Below are 17,827 nucleotides of genomic sequence, written 5' to 3'. Positions count from 1 at the left end.
AGCTTAATACAGTTGTTCAATATGACTGTAAATGATGTTTTGCTAGCTTTCTTCTCTTTGGGAAGTGATATTATAAAGCTGAGCAGGGCTGCCGTTAATTCGTAGCCCACAGCGGCTCTATGCGTTGGTAAACATTGTAAGTCTGTCGTCTGAATTGTCCATTATATTCATAACTTATCCTCATGGCTCTGCCTATTAAACGACAACGAGGTGTCCGACAACGTCAACAAGTTTGCAACAATTAGAACACTTGAAGTGATGTAAACTCAGTTGTCGCTCGATCAACTAGAGGCGAATTTATCAGTGACTTTTTCGCTCAACTTATGATGGATTTTAGTTAGAAATAAGTTTTTCAACGATACAAGCCATCGAGGACATACGACACATGCAGTCGTTCATGAACGTATTTTATACGTGAACATGCATGCGTGAGGCTGCCAATTCGACACCGCCGATACTGTATATGGCGATTGTTTTCATGTTCATACATTTGCATTTACAATTTAAGGATGAGTACGAAAAAGACTGAAGAAGTACCAATTAGGCTACGCTTGCGAAGCGCGACAGCAACGAATAGAACCGTAACTACTACTCCTACGTTCATAAAACCTAAGTCTACGCCTGTGAAGCACAAGTCTGCGCCTGTCAAGCGTCCCCGGAAAACAGTTTCATTGATCAAGGAAGGCTCCGTGCAGGTGCTGTTTGTTTGTTTGTTTGTTTTTTTTGAGATTTATGTTCCTCCTTTATACGTCAGCATGTCGACCTATTACGAACACTGACTAGCCTTCTAGTCGTCTTTTCACAAGTGTCCACTTCCCGCTAAACAGATCATTACCTCCCGGGCATTTACATGAACACATAACGCACGACTAATCATGACCGCCACGCTGTTGTTTGACTCGAAAAAGGAGCATCATAAACAATGCTAATGGTATGTTTGTATTATACACCGGTTACGGCACTGGGCTTGAGTTAACAAACCCAAGGCTGAGTCGTCTAGTTGCTACTTACGGCCAGTGGCGTGTGAACATACTATGTCCTCTTGATTATATCGAATCGTTACCAGCCAATATTGCCGAAACAGCTGTTATATCAAATGTAAATATAGTCTTTTCTAGCGTACTATTCTATACGCTAAAGTAAATGCAACGTTCAAGTGAAGAGTGTTCATTGGGAAAGATGCTAACGACAACAATAGTACCGCAACGAATAAAAATATATATAGTACTTTATTAACCAGCATGTGAAGCCTACATCGGTCCGTATGCGCCTGTGGGGTTTTAGCCAAGAACCCTATGGACTCGATCTCTTAACGACATCTCATTGGATTTGTCGTGCTATCCGATGGTAGAACACATGTTCAATGCAACATGTGCAGCAACAGATAGTGGTACGAAGCGGTGTGAAAAAAACAAAACATGTTTACCCGCCTAAAGTAGACTAAAAACGCTGTGTTCACAGCAACGGCTTCAGAATTACTATTACTACTACTGTCTGTTATTTATATAGTTTATATTTCTTCTAGAATTTTCTAGAATTTCTTCTAGGGGCTGCAGTCCCGCTAACGGCTATAAATCACAGTGTAAATAATAGCAAAGCGGGTTTTTTTTTTTTGTTTTTTTTTTTCTAACAAATAAAACATTGGTCTACGGTAAGCTCAACGCTATTTTAGGTTATGCGGTCCTTTATTTAAGCTACTTTTTGGTTCATTTCCGATTTACTTTTTCAGGACGCTACGACACAGACAGAATGTATCTCAAGCGCAATCCGTTGTCCAATCTGTCTTCTGGATCTAGATGAGCTTCTATCTGAAAAGGTCTTTATTAGGCTTATATAAGTCATATCTATCACCTATAGAGTAGGATCTCTATTCACAACTATGCGACAGTTGAATTCCGAATGCTGCAGTCAAACTCTACCATACCAATCTATGATCTAATTACGTTATTAATTTACTGATCAATGACACACACATGTGTATATATATAGACGAATGCAGGCCGCTCACTTTCTCTTCATCGTCTGATTCTAACTGGAGTTAGGATTCGTATGTGTTTGTGAAATAACTCGCTACTATCGGCAAACTACTGATTATGAGATCAGAGCTAAATGATTACAATCAAATTTTATGGGTTTACTCGGTCTGAGAGACGTTTGAAAGTCGAACGGTAACAATAAGGCGATATTGCGCGCTCAGTCAAGTAAATTATAATATGGATTATCTAGCCAGACAGGTAGACGGCTGAATTCGTATCTGAAGTAATTGAAATTACCGGAACTGCTGTTTTCGATAATACATGGTCTACATGGTCTCGATAATACAAACCGGTATGAAGTTTATACAGATAGAGCACCAACGAAGGTTCCAATCGACGTTACAGATGAGGTAGAGCCTTTATTGTCAGTACCTTTTGCCCTGTTTCCGTATATCTGAAAGCAGATTTCGAGCCGTTTTAAGTACTTCCGTACTGCTTCAGCGAGAACAACAGCAGACCACCTACCTAAAAGACATCCTTCTACGAAACTAGGTCATACAGGACAATAGGGCCACAAAGAAAAAGCATCGTGAAATACACCCGCGATAGGGCTGCGGTAGATTTTTCAAGTTGACACTCGACCACTTATGTTGAAGGACAAAATCGATTAGTATGTCTATTGCATCAGGCATCTCGTCGCTCGTTAAGGAAGTCCGCACAGGTTCTGATTTCTTTGAAACAATTGTACCTAGAATTTTTCGATAGACAATGGACAGAGAGAAGTAAGGTGGGTCCCTCGTTATTTATGGTACGAGCAATAACATGTCATGGCTGGAAGTACATTACAGGAATGATCGCCATAGGATCAGTGTAGCGCAGTTCGTGGATCTGATAATCTGCTGCGCAATGCAAAAAAAAAAATACCAAAAAAACGAGTTACAGGTTTCTAAAAATTCTGCTCATAACAAAATTCAAATCGCTGAAACGATGGATTATAACAGCAGCGGCTTAGAGGTATAGCATAACGATATTTTCTACTTCGACGATGAATCGGACGTGGCCGACATGTAATGCGACAGATTTCTTGCTGCTAAATCGGGGCACTAGTTTATGATTGAGATATATGAAGTGTATTCATGTTGCACGAAGTTTTCTGTAATCGCGTTCCTTCTGTTTCCAGGTGAACCTTGTCAACGTTAATGTCTGCAAGCACTTCCTGTGCGGCCCCTGCTTGACCGCGTGGTTAGCAAAACAGAAGACATGCCCACTATGTCGCAAAGCTCTTCCGGAAAAAGAGCCATTCTCACAATTACGCCTAACTTGATATTTTCCCAGTTTTCGAACGTTATGCTCTGTTATTTTTTTTTTGCCTTTAGCTGTAGTTGTATGTGTGAAACCATAATGTATAACCGTCCATGTTCGCAACCTGGCAGGTAGATATTTGCGCTAAGGATCAAAGAACACCCCCAACGTTCCTAAGTGACCAAAAACAATGTAACTAATTGGTCTGCGATTTTTTTTTTTTTGTTTAATTAAAATTAGGGCTTAATACTATACCGTGTATTCATTGTGCTTGCTTGTTAGTTTTTTTTTACATCACCCTATCGTTTTCCGTCAGTGAGTCTGATGGTGATAATATGAATCCGGCAAAACGGTCGAGTCCTTGTTGATGTATATGTTAACTACCAATTTAATATGATCAGTCGTTCTACGCATATGGTCAATACTTCAATTTTGTCAAACCTAGAGGAACAGCGCACACCTCCCAGAGTCATTGGATTATACAGAGATATTTTTTTATTTATGCATTGTGAAACTCCCTGCACGTTAATTCAATAGCAATTGTAAGAAAACCTAAATTTCGAAACAAGCGTTTGTTCACTGGATTGTCCAACAACGACCCAAGGAACAGCTATCTCATGTGAGTGGGGCTCCCATTTCGACCCTATAAGTTTCTCGATCGCCGCTGATGCTGTGCTGATGTGATCAAAAAATCGCATTTTCCAATACGTTGATAAACTGTGCCTTTCGTCGGAAACGGACGTTATTATTAAGAGGAACTATCGTGAGGTAGGAGACGGTGCTGAACGGACAACTGCGGATATGTTTGCATGAAAGAGTTATTCGAAGAGGTCTCTGCAAAGTACGTGTGACAGCGAGAGAAAACCAAACGAAAGCTCTGGCAAGCTGAAGGCCACATAGGTGATGCTTCTGGGTAACCCGCTGTGTTTCACCGTTTCCTACGGCGACGTAATGAGGAAGAAGCTACTGATGAACGTGTGACGTCCAACTGAACCTCTGAAATTGTATTGTGTCGTTTATGGCTATGTTATTATTAGCATGTGCGTGTATATGTATGTATGTGTGTGTGTGTGTGTGTGTGTGTGTTGTGAAAGACGTTCCAACGCCAATCAGAATTTAGCTGACTGCTCGTTGCATCGTTGAGTTAGAGATCGTTTCGACCTTGATGCAGGCCTCAAGACGATGGACAGCTGGCTTGCTTATGAAATTGATAGAGTCCATGAACGGACGAAATCGGGTTCTGAGCATGGGGAAGGTTCTGACATCACAAACGGAAGCAAATCAGAGGCTAGAAACGCTTTCGATAAGTGAAAGTATCTTGCGACCTATAGGAGAATATCATTTGCCTATAGGACAACGACTGACATTACCAGTTTGGCCAAATGGATCAAAAGTGCTTTAATAGTGAAAAGAAAAATAGGACACAAGCCGCGGGCAGTGAGTATAGAGTGCACATGCTTTTATCAGCACATGCACGTTAATAATGTAGCTACTATTTGATTGATAACGAGTTAAGAGGCGTGCGTCCCTGTTACACAAACGAGGCAGATGAAATTACGCCAAAAAGAAATATGCAAGAGGTACTTCATGCTTCAGGCTACTGCCGCCTACCAGCTAAAAACGTTATGTACTTAGCGTGAAGATGTGAGCATTATCTATAACATTTTCGAAACGGCATGCATATGCATGACTGAACGTCGAAATGTATGTTTATAGAATGTATGGACATCTGTTCAAAATGTCAGCGTCTCTATGACGCTTCGTAACTCGCCCCGCCATAACGCATACAAGAATACAGATAAACGAATTGCTTTTTAAAAGCCTAAAAACCTGTCAGAGTATCCAAAAAGTCATGTCAGCTTCAATCGTTGACCGACCTTCGGTTTGGTTCAGATACTTACGCAGGCCTATCGAGCAGCACCAGAGTCCTTTTTAAGCGCTTGTGTGATCGCTAGCCGGACAAAACCAGCTATGAAATCTCGTTGTACCGTGTTTTGTTTGTTCAAAACCTACTTGTCGATTACATATCGGTTTAGATGTATTTTTAACGGGAGCGCTTCTTTCAAATTTGCACCTTGTGCGTAGAAGTATACCATCCAAGCTGTTACTGCCAGTTCATCTTTCAGACAAAATAAGCAACCTAGCACTTTTTCTGCCTGGTTCATGGTATCGGCTCTCATTAACCATACCTTAACCTAGTAACATGAACGTATAGTAAAGCGTCTACTTCTTCAACAAACTCTGGCGGCAGAGTACGCGCTTGCCAACAGGGCAAATCACTCTATACAGGAGTTCCTCACCGACCATTCTGCAAGCTGCATCTTTAAGCGGTAAATGCTAGTTGGTTTTAGACGATTCATCTCTTTGATAAAGATGGACATCCTAGCGACCGTCTTACGACCGTCCAATCCCGTCTATTTGCGGAAGTCGTCGAGTTGAAGATAAAAACTTTTTGCTGTCTATGTACCCTCTTTTAGATTTCATCCGTTTCTGCATTTTTCAAACACTTCAATAGACGAGCACGCAGATATATACACTGAGGTTGAGGAGCCCGGTTATATTAAACCCCGCGTGAAAAGGCTGTGCTCAGTATTGCATCTGATTCGACCTGAATAGAAATAGATATCCATAAGTAAAGAAATAGAACTAACTATCCATAAGTATTATAAGCGTTGTGCTTTCAGCCGCCTTTGATTTGGAAGCTTTTGAAATAATCGATATTGGGCCGTCAGGGTATCATCGATGGTATTACAATAGAGCACGCTTTTCGACCTGTTACTGCACCGCTCGGAACGAAATGTCTGGAATGAAACGAAAAAAAAGTTTTCGTGTTGCATGTTAGTGGTATCACACATGAAAGTCATTGAAAATCGTTCGATGACATTCTGTTTTCTGTAAATTCTTAGAAAAATAAAACTTGCTCTGTTTTATTAGCGAATAACACACTAGATAGTCGTTGTTGGTTCAACAGTAAAATATTTATTTGTATTATTTCGAGAAGAACAAAGCTCTTGGAAATGTTACGGCTGTTAGGTATTGCATTAACAGGGTTTTGTAAACGAAACCGTAAAATTAACCGTCAATCGTGGAGGCTATTCTATATCTATGTGGAAATTTCGATCGCCCGCGTCTTCACTTATTTCCTACTCTAGCTAGTTTACATCTCTGCAGCAAGGTCGTTATGTGAAACCTATTTTTTCGTTGTCGAGAGCTTGCGGCAGAAGGTAGCGAAGGGCAGCACTACAAACTGTAGAAGCTGTTCCTTTTGCTTTTTGATTGTCTAGAGGGTGGCCGTGACGCGGTCACTTCTAGTCCACAGTTTGCCCCACTGTTAACTATCTGTATGAACGTTGTCTTGTGGGACTGATTCGTTTTAGTGGATCAGATCATAAAGTTAGATAGTCTATTGCACGTCTGAATGAAATGTGTACGAGTCGCATCGTAGTGGCAAAGTTTGGTGTTAGACTCGTCTCGTGAGCCAGACAAACCCGGAAGTGAGCCCGCCTCCGAAGGAAAATAGTCAGAAGCCGACTTAAATAAATCATGCCTGCAGATACAAGCTGGATGGATCTAATCGACTACATGCACGCCACACCTTATCAAGTATTCTAGTAGTATTTATTGACGCTTAAGCGCCTCATCAAACGGAAACAAAGACTTTTGATCCGATAACAGTAGGATCGACAAAAGGAAAGATAGGTTTCTCTGGGCAATGGGTTCGCGTCATCGTTCTGGGACCCATTCAGCAGCCAGCCGTCTCACTGACTACCTAACGGCGTGAAACTTCTCACACTGTTAACCACTATCAATTTGGGTATTATATTTCGTGCTTTATTGGGTGCTACCATATATGTTTGCTGCGACCGTGGTGGTAGCGGCTTTTCCCCCGCTGCGAGCTTGGTAGAAGCCATTAATCGTTCCCTTTCGATTTTGTAGCAGATAGTGCGTGCTAAGACTAACCAGCTAATGGAGATTATTAATAATCTCTATTAGGCATTGACGTCGAGAGCGGAACATCATATAGAGTTCGTCTGCAATGCTTCAGGTAGACATGATGCGTTTACACAGCCATCACGGCCCATATATGACCATGTGACCCTTTTATTTATTATATTGTAGGCCGATAGCGCGTGTAGAGAAGATTCGTCTCTTCACGTAAATACAACGGAATACAGGTGTCAGTCTATACTACATACACTTACAGGCCCTGAAGATTTCAAGTAGAACATAGAAAATTGTAGCATATACGGTACAAGGTACAAGGTAGCTTTTTTAAATGGCGTAATAGTTCGCCTTCAGCTCTCGCTTCGATATCATCACAAGGAACTTTCTCACCACTTACATTTTATAGGTATTTGGCAGCTTCATTACAAATCTCATTAAACGTTCTATAAAAGGCGCGTGATAGTTGCCCCTTTGTCTTCTAGCTGGCATGTACTAAGCATAGCCTTCTTTCGAGTACGTATTCCTACTTTGACAATTCTATAGCTAATTTCATCCACTCTTTTTCATTTCTTATGAGAACGATACAAAGCGTTTTTAACAATCTTTTTTTTTGTCCCTTACGTATTCAATGAAAATTAGTGTGGCTTAAGTACTGAACACTTCAAATCAGCTACCGGTTTGGTCATAGGTGATGAACAATCATGACAGATCGATCAACAAAAAGTAATATCTGCGGTCTGCACGGTCTGCATAATGCATTTGCACTTAACCTCCAAAAAAAAAAAAAACTATCAACGATCGCCGTCATTATGGCTGCTACCGAACCCGCCCACTTGACTGGCAGATCAAGGTACGCTGTTTCATCTGCAGGGGTCTTCCTATCCGGTAACATTTATTTTTTTGCCCACCCTGTTTCAGTTGAACGCGCTAAAGAACTATCTATACCTACGAGCACCAGAACACAGCATAATTTACGCATCCAGGCTCCATAGTAAAACAGTACTAGGTTAAGTGACCAAGCCTGTATTAGTATCGCACTTCAGGTTTAAGCTGCATACGTAAAAAGCTCTTGGTATGTGCTGAGCAGTACGGGGAAAGGTTTTGTAGAGGGCCAACTGAGGGTGGTAAGGGTGACGGGTGAAAAGGCGGACCTCGAACGGAAGGAAGTGTTGTTTCCGCGAGTGGGCGCTGGTCATTACGATGTGGGCCTCGAGTCGATCCCAAAAATAAGAACCTAAGTTGTTCTAAGTGGTTGCGTACGGCCAATGGCGTGCCTCTGGAGACAGCGTACGATGACCTCGTTCCTATTTAGCAGGCAGAATCAATGGAACAGGGGCCTGTGCCATGAACTTAACAATGACTACTACTTTTAACCCGCTGCATACAGACCCACAGACGTAGACAGACGTATAGCTCAGGCTGTCTTTAGAGAAAGTGTATATGTGCCACTGTCATACTTATCGATGTGGTAAAACTTAGAATTGAAACAACATATGGATGTAGTCTTAATTTATATCTTAGTAGCTTAATAACTGACTAATAGCAAGAGCATTTTCAGGTCTTATGCTATGTTCTTCTAAAACGTATGCCGTTCATATTTTCTGCTGGGTGACGACGTTACCATCTGGAATAATGACACCCACAAATACATCTTTGTATAACGTTATAATCTGTCGTTGTCTAAACATTGCTAACCGCAAATATTTCAACCTTCTTTTAGTAACAATTAATAATATTCTCTAGTCTCTTTTGTCATTAAGGTACCCGCATTTTATAACTTTTAGCTACAAGCTGTACGAGCTATCTACCTAATCTTGCCATTACCGGAACAATAGACCCGCGTATACCGTGCTTGTTCAAAGGAAGGTCACGGTATACTTGTTTTACACAGAACTGGCTTGCGAGAATAGCGCCTTAGGTCTAGATAGCCGTATAGTCAATTTTGCTGGATGGTAGGCTTCCCGCCACCTAGCTAGCCTCACAATTGTTGACTGTTTAGTGTTACCAGCAGATTTCGTCGATGTCCCAGAAGGCACGAAGGACGACAACATATCGCGCAGCTCCGACATCGGTTTTGAGGGCCCAGTCTATCATGTGCCTTCGATTTTACTCTCACTGGTAGGTCGAGGGTTATAATAGTAATCGTGTCGCGCCTGCTTTTAAAACGGAAAGCAGTCCTCTCCTTCCTGTGAATTGCCAGTACTAGGTAGGATTCTTACCAGGGTAAAGCTGTGCCGCGTAGCTCTATTGAGGTAGCCCAAATCACTCTGTTATACTTTACTGTCTAGCGAGCTACAATTGAGTACAAGAAAGCACGAGGAAAGGAAGTATATCACATCTTAGCGTTACGCTTGTTAGCAAAAGTTAAATAGTGTTTTTGATTGAGAGTTATTTTTGGGAACAATATTTACGGGAAAGACTATAAAATAGAATTAATAAATTATAGGCAAGGTTTTCAAAATGGATATTTTCTGTGCGAAAGCCTTCTAGGCGCAATACGGTGACTCTGTCTTTTTTAGGCCGTCTATTCAACTCAATGAAGGTCTGTGTATTATGTTCACAAATCAGTCCTTGAACGCTGCGAAATAAGCAATGTTTTTTTTGCAATACGTGATGTTTTCCAATGCTTAAGATTATCGTTCGGCAAGCAATACAAAGTAGACATTCATATATTAGACTCGATGTACCTATTCGGTGCCCAAATAAAATCTACCAACGAAACGTGCCCTCGACTAACTATTTCTAGAAATACATTTAACGATGGGCATCGCATATATAACACCAAATGATTATTTATCTTTGGCAATAGTCTGGCGATGACACATCCCCATGGACTGTGCTAGAAGGCTGCTAGGCATCTAGGACAACGACGATGAGGAGATGGTAAAAGCGAAAGTGGGGCAGTAATCTGCTTTTTGCAGAGGCGTCTTGGCAAGAGTGATCATCATTATCATAATAATGGGTATGTTGATAAGGAAAAACTGCCTGTATAGAAGGATATGGGAAAGGACGAGTACTACAGGAAGAAGTATCGCTGGCTGGGTCGTTGGGCGGTAAACAGGCGAACAGTCAGATTGACACGTCAACCTGAGGAGGAGAGCATCGCTCTGCGAATGCCGTTGAAATGAAAGTGGCAATACGAAGAACGATGACTTCAGAAGCAAATTATCTCGAAGGAATGTCAACAGTCGTCATCAGCTTCTCTCACTAACAACTATAATAGTAGTTATCGTAATAATGATAACAATAAATAACGATGACTTTAGTAACAATAATAACAACGATAGTGACAGCCAAAACTAATTCCAAGCAGGTCAAAAAGGGGCGATGGAACGACTGATGCACATCTTTTTGAGTACGTTTCGAGTATGACAAACTGATTATGCGATATTGGCCAATTCAGATTTCAGCGAAGACGAACTATTTCTATGGCCGTTGCTACTATGCCGTTTTATCGGTCCGTTGTACAGTTTGACCTATTGCCTAATGACCGAACTTAAAAGGAAAAACATTAGAAAAAAAAACTGGGCCTTTCGTCATAGATCAATCGTCGTAAATGTTAGAGATTGTGTATACAGGTCATATAATTCACAGCTAAACAGTGTTTAATATACTTCCTCTAAGACTAATTGAACAACGTTTTCTCTCGTACCTGAGCGAGTAGCTCTGTTCATGATGGCACGGAGGGCCACAATCAATACGACTAATATTAAGTGTACTGCTCAAGGTTGAAAGGTCGGAAGACGAAATAAGTTCGTTGTGAAGGCGGCTCGCGTTGCGCCTTGTTGTTTCATTCAGCTCGTAAACCTGATTAACGGAATGGCTTTCCATATCTAGGTAGTGGCGATTATACAGGTGGTCCAGCCTGCTGGTTTCGGTGTTGCACATCAGGTAGCAAAATACGAGTAGAAAACGGAGAACGGCGACGCAATAGTACCGAAATAATTACCATTTATTTGTCTCATAGTAACGGAAATGATCTAAGCTTTTATCGGTACACGCCATAACATTTGGCCCCGTGGACTAAGTATGTGTCTAAACGTACGATTTTCAAAGAAATTCGCGCCCCGAGCTAATCTTTCAAGCAGTTGTAACGCACGAAACCTCTAGACATGCGATGATAGTCGTCAAAGACTTCCCATAACGAGGTTGCCTAAACAACATCCTTGTGCCGTTCGTCAGCCGTTGCGGTGCCCTTATTGTCTGCTCAGATCAAACCATGCCCACCGTAACCGCATCGCGCGTCCACACTCCGACACGTTCTGCAATCGACGGCTTCTCCAGTTGCAAATCCTCGCCAAAGGGTGTGAATCCCGAAGTACACGACTTTTCCTACCTATATTTCAGGTAACGGCAACCTCGACAGCCAGTCACCATTTTTAACCTGTGTATATAAACCGAGGCTATTATAGAAGCGTTTCAATGTCCGCTGCAGAATTTTTTAAATGCCTGCATGCCCATTTCTCTTTCTAGGATGATAGTAAAGGATTACAACTTGATCCCGGAACCGTGCGATTCGTAGCAGCGCTGTGCTTTTAAACCAGGGGGCCGTTTTACGCATCTGTGTTTCTGTGTCAATTGTAACAGTAACCTCGCTTGGACGCCTATTGCACTTCATAATAAACATCGGCCACCTGAGAACGAACGCTCTAACGTGATGGCGGGCAGCGTCAAAGGTTTCATATTGGAAATAGTTCCTTTGTTTAGTGCTACATTAAGCCATCGCTCTGATGCTTAGTAGTTTTTAGACGATTCTTTAGTAAGCACAAACATTTCACCTTCTTCACAGATTCGCTGATTGTACTGATAAAATAGAGATTAACCGATGCCCTCGAGCGTTGCTGAAGTCGTTTTGACGCTTGACTATGGCTTTGAGAATTTGCTTAATTTTAGAAGCTTGAACGTAAGCATTATTGCGTTAGTTTTCGATGAGTCTGTACAATGCCTTTAATACAATTTTCTACGATAAATATAAGCTTATTTCGCTAAGAAGCTTTTCAATGATGACTGGTATAAAGGCGAAACAGCGACAAACGCTGTTTCTAGGAGTCCTTAACACAAAAAACCTCAATAAAGATGATGATGAATCAGGCATGAAATAAAGATTATCCGAATCTTTACTAGTTAGTCTTTTCGTATTCTGACATTTTACATCTATACGTATTACTGTTATAGGAGAAACCTGAATTTGAACATATACAAATCCAAACGATTGTTTTTCCTAACAGTTTTCTATTTAACTTAATAGAAACTAATTAATTGAATTAAAGAGCGTGCGCTTGTATTGACCAGGATAAATACATTCATGATGACGCCGCTTGATGTGCTGCTGGCCGGTGTCACGGCAAGACTGAAAAAAAGTGGCCTGATCTTGCACTATGGCAGATGTGAATTAGAAAACCTAGAACGTCTGAGGGACTACAGCAGAACGGTTTGCTGGCACTGGCACATCCACTGTCGTTTTGAAGAGGTTTTAATAAACGTTGCATCGTTTATCGACATTAGGCGATCCACAAACGTTTAGGTGAGCACCTCCAATATTAATCATAACGGACAAGGAGAAAATGAAAGGACTGCTATATAATCATACCGTTTAATTATAAGATGTCATTTAGTAGGTACGTATGATTTTACTCAAATAATTCTGTCATACGAACCAGGTTTGCCGACTGCCAAGTACCAAGTTTTTTTTTTTTACCTTTTCGACCGATATGACCAACAAAAGCTAAAAGGATTGTGTTTTTTTCTCCGCAAAGAAAATGCTTTAATACAATTGCATTGTACATAGCGTATACCGATGTAACTTATCTTTACAGACGTCTTAGATTGATGGGCTCCATCCTTATACCTTGAGGTTTTCTGTTATATCTTTGGGCTATTATTTTAATTATATTTAAGTTGAAGTTCACTCAGAATGAGGCTGGCCTAAACGGCAAGACGGTTCCGTCGGTCACTATCATTATTTTGTTACGCATTGTGAATAAATTAGACTTTGTAAACTTTGCGAAAATTTTATAGCACCTATGGGTATAACTAAAAGGAACGTGACGACTCTTATTTATTCCAACAAACTATCTAAATGAACAAAAGATAGGTTTGCAAACAATGATTTTTGCTGAATCTCATCAATACAGATCAATGGTCTGATCGACAACCCACTCGTCCACGGTTGTACGCATACTTCCTACGAATCTCTGACTAATCACTTGATCTTCTCATATGCGGAATGGTAAACAAATCATACTGAAGGTTCTGAACTTATGGAAGTCAATCCTTGATTCTCTCCACTAGCAACTAATACCATATAGTTATTCCATAAAAATGAATTCAACTTAGAATTAACAAACCCGGTAGCTCTCATGGGTCGAGCAAGGTCGAATTTTCTTTGACTTTTCGTCTGGCCTATCTCTCACAAGCCATTCGACTACGCATAGATTCCACCTTTCTGCTAAACGAGAACACTCATCACCTACCAATTCATGGGAACATCCGGACCGTTTCTGCTCGTTTTTTTCTATCGCCTTGATCAGTGGTGTAATGATAAAATGAGCACCACCTGGAAGCAACGAGCAGCCGTGTCTTTTCCCACAGGACACTTTCGCTCGAATGGAAGTTGGCTACGGAGAAGAAGAAAGATAAGGGCGGCATACGCCCCGACCTCTGCCATCACTGAATTGCCAGCTGTTGGCGGATCTGGACGCATCTATTAACGACTATGGAGCTCTTAGTTCATCGCCCATAGCTTCACTCTGCCATAGTTAACTATATGCCCATGGGAGCCCACTCGGCATATCGTGGGCCTGCCGAGCCTCTAACCGTACAGCCATCTACTGTAATACCACCGACCCAATTGCGGTGGGCTGTTTACGATGTAGGTTTATATTGAGTGTTGCTTCACATATATATATATATATATATATATATATATATATATATACATACATTGTTTATGCATAAAGCATGAAAAACCAGAGATACGGTGTGCCAATGTTGCAGACAGCTTGAAACAGCTTCAAGCCGGTAGCACAAACAGCGGTACCGATGGGCGAGCAGAGCCGACAGGTGATGTGGGCGTATAAAGAAAGCGAATGAAAACGAACGGTAAAGCAACTGGTGGCTAGAGCCGGCCGCAATGTAGGGTACTCTACGAAATGAAGTTAAATGTTTTCCATCTGGCAGAAAGCGTGGGGGGGGGGGGTAATGAACATCGAAAATTTAGAAACATTTCAACGACACTGTGTACATCCGTACAAATCGTATCCGAGTATTCAGGGAAGGGGAGAAAGGATGAAACATACATCCCATAACCCCGTTTAGTGCAGCAGATGCGGGGGTGTTGGACGTGCCGGCAATGCAGATTGCACCTGTACAATCAGTTTGAGAACAGGCAGGTAACACACGCACCAGGTCGTCGCATATATTTAGATCTGTGCATGTATGAAGCTAATTTGTTGCCATTCGTGTTAGGCATTATCATGGCAATAGTTCACGCGATGTATATATGCGTCTATGTGAGCTATAGGACAAAATCACTCTCAAAATAGAACAACGACCGTATTGTAATACGGGATAGCGAGCCGATTGACAGGAGTGCAGTTCGCCCGGGCTGGTTACCCCTTGCTTAGATATATAAATCGATGTTTGTATCATGTACAATAGGCCCGTACATGGCGTAAAACTATCAAACAAACATGCCTTCTGGATAGAAGAACAAAGGTTAAAGTCAAAGAGGGCAGTGGTAGGCACGCACTATGTCATCAAACGAATCGCTCTGGCATGCTTCGCCAGAGTTAACACCTGTGTGTTTGAGCATTACGCCATAGTTATATTTCAGCCGATATGGAGTACGCGTAATAATGATTGTTCCTTTTACACTACACCGACCGCGAAAAATTAGGAAGTGGAAATGTGGAGGGATATTTATAGCAGGCGGTAATAAAACGTTGTCCTTGCCATTTTTATAATTTTAGATGATCAAAAATTGATTTTTATCCATTTCTTCACATGCCTTTAATCATTGTTATGAAAAAGGGGCTCCCAACACCGAGTGGATAGAGCGTACTTACGCCCGATTTCAGACTAGCTATTCAGCATGCCGCGAAGATTAAGGACAGACACGTACGCACGGCACCACAAGGACAAAGAGCATAGCAAAACGTTATGTTATTTTTGTACACTTTTCGCTATTTTTCTCGAAAAGATAGATGATTTAAATAAACTTTTGGTATCACTTCAAAGACGGGCGGGACAGGTATTGACGGACTTATTTGGCGTTTCCTCAGCAAACCTAAAAGGGGGCAAAGTGACCACATCAGCAGCTTCTATAGCTATTATTAACGTGTTTTAGTTCCATTTATTTTTATCGTAGATCTAATGAATTCACTTGACAACGTTAAGATTTGAGCTAGTAGTAATAGCTATGATGCTTGCTAATTGCGGTTACTATAGCACGTGTAAAGGCATGCGTATTAGCCACTCTACCTTAGCATTAGGTCTCCTTCAAGGTTAATGGCTTCTGCTTTTTTCCTGGCGATTCTGTGCTCGCTTTAGTAGGTGTACCATCCAGTAGCTTTACGAAAACCTATAACACGACGTATAGATTACGAGATACTTGTCAGTATTAAATCATGCCAATCGCTACGTCCTGTTGATTATTTATATGCCGAATTTGACGCAGTGTACCTAGACAAGCTGTGATTTTTTGGACATCCGGAAGTTAGAAAATAGCATTAATCAGGTCCTATTTTTAATTAAGCAAACATGGCTTATTGTGGCTTTGGCAATCTCGGTTCCTGTTTTTTATTTGCCTGTTCTTGGAAATATTCGTGTGCAAAGTTTTCGATTGTCGTGTTTCTCTCTTTATACGTTCTCTTCCCGCTTCCTCTGCCTTCGTTCTTATTCCCGCTTCCTTCCAATGTTCTTTTTCTTCCGATAGCCGGAATGTTTACTCTGGTGCTGCAGGCACACGAACTGTTTAACAGCCGTTGCGGCTGTTATCGGCGGTTTCCCAATTATCGACGTGGTCTTAGCATCACCGTTGCCCCGACTGATATTGACCTAACGCCCAGGCTGGTAACGAAATCGAAGAGAGCGGGCTCAATTTCGAGCTCAGTGGCAAAATCAATGAAAACAGAATGCAATAATTAACAATTCCAATTATAACGTTCTTTAGCAACGTTTCATTAGCAACTACGTCCGCGCGCGAGCGCTAACCCGCCACAGGGGTTTCACAGTAATGCTGATAATTATTGCTAACTATTGTTTCTATCTGTGCTATTAGCAAGCAGCTTTCTTAATCATGCGTGACCGGACTCGTTTGTGAACTGCTATTGTAAGTGACTGTGTTCTTATCATATATGTGTATTCATCGTGCCATTATGTTCTACGTACAGGGCGACTGATGGCCTTTCGAAACGCGGACGCGATTCGCGTATTTCAACAGGTGTCAGCACAGAGGCCATGCGAAGTTCTTCACAAGGCGAAATCGTGAATGAACATTGTTTGTTTCGTTAGACACTGTTGTCACAGCGTTTTGCTGCTACAAATAGCAGAAGTATGCACAGGCTTGCCTACCTAAAATCGTATTAAATCTATTGGTGCTTATACAATGCTGGTAGGTAAAAATGCATCCCAATTAAGATCAAGATGGAGATAGACTAGAGTTGAAATAAAGCTTTGTATAATATGGGTAGGCCTTTCGATTTCACGAGCAAGCATCGCACGTAGACGCGACTACATCTTCAGCTGGAAGAAGATAGACCAATCTTCAACGAGATGCAGACAAGAGGCCGGTGTATATCGCCGCCTACCCTAACAGGTGCCTCTTTTACTAAAAGGACGAGCTTTAATAAGCGTGGACGACCATTTAAGGGTATGCTGCGACTACGCCAGCTGTCAGGCCTGGTAGAGATCCAGCTAATATGATTAGGGCAGTTTGCTCTCAAGGATAGCACAGATGCATATGTAAGACGTTTGGGGTATAAATATCAGACGAACGACAAACGTACACATGTTGAATTCGGTCTGAGCATCTTCTTGTTGGGATTTCAGTCCGCAGTTCAGGTTCGCTTTTCGCCAGATACGGTCCTGCAAGGAAAAAAGAAAGTGAAAAGGAAATGGGCGCCTTTCTTTTTTCCTGTTCTAGTTTTAAGTGGTTAACGTGTACAGGATTAGCACAATAAATTATGCTCAGCTAAAAACTAGCTTAAAATTTGCCTCGAAATGGCTTGCTCTGATAGTTAAAGCAAGTGGGTCCATGATGACGACGTTAAAAGCCATTGGTTCGATAACTGTTAAGGAAGACAAAAACTCATAAGAATAGCTAGGAGAAAACCGTTTTTTGGCGGTAACTGGCTATTTTAAATGGATAAAAATTCAGGCAGAAATTGTTTAGCGAAAGTGGGATATTGAACAACTCGATCTATTCGATATCTATGTATTTTGTTTACGTATGAAATTGTTCTCCTTGGCAGAACTCTTAAAGATATTAATGTACACGTTACCCGTCATATAATTTAACACAGTTTCCGCTTTTGCTTTCCGAAGTATACGTGCTAACCTACGTCTTGAAGATGTATAGTTATTTTGAACGTTAGCAAAGGTAA

At 41.4% G+C, this 17,827-nt stretch overlaps 1 protein-coding gene and 1 long non-coding RNA gene across 5 annotated transcripts in view; both read left to right on the top strand.

The window, feature by feature from the left end:
- Positions 1-6,116, top strand: part of LOC111244675 (E3 ubiquitin-protein ligase RNF181-like) — a 112,248-nt gene extending 106,132 nt beyond the window's left edge. For 2 of the 4 annotated variants that reach the window (XR_015321242.1, XM_022791997.2), the window contains exons 2-3: positions 1,730-1,816; positions 3,157-6,116. Coding sequence is in view for 3 of the 4 variants with exons in the window: in XM_022791997.2 (XP_022647732.1) it covers positions 1,730-1,816; positions 3,157-3,300 (231 nt within the window). In the remaining variant the exon portion in view is untranslated. Of the gene's footprint in view, positions 1-118; positions 696-1,729; positions 1,817-3,156 lie in introns of those variants that run through there. The other 2 variants (XM_022791996.2, XM_086980299.1) reach the window with 2 other exon arrangements.
- Positions 6,117-10,987: 4,871 nt separating this feature from the next.
- On the top strand, positions 10,988-12,310 carry LOC147757552 (uncharacterized). The gene is made up of 2 exons (XR_015321865.1): positions 10,988-11,570; positions 11,697-12,310. It is a non-coding gene; the product is annotated as an uncharacterized LOC147757552 (long non-coding RNA).
- Positions 12,311-17,827: the final 5,517 nt, after the last annotated feature.

The sequence above is a fragment of the Varroa destructor genome, unplaced genomic scaffold (genome assembly GCF_002443255.2).
Source record: "Varroa destructor unplaced genomic scaffold, Vdes_3.0 BEIS01000002.1, whole genome shotgun sequence".
NCBI lineage: Eukaryota > Metazoa > Arthropoda > Arachnida > Mesostigmata > Varroidae > Varroa > Varroa destructor.
The sequence above is the reverse complement of the archived record's forward strand: the minus strand, read 5'-3'. Positions and strand labels throughout refer to the sequence as shown.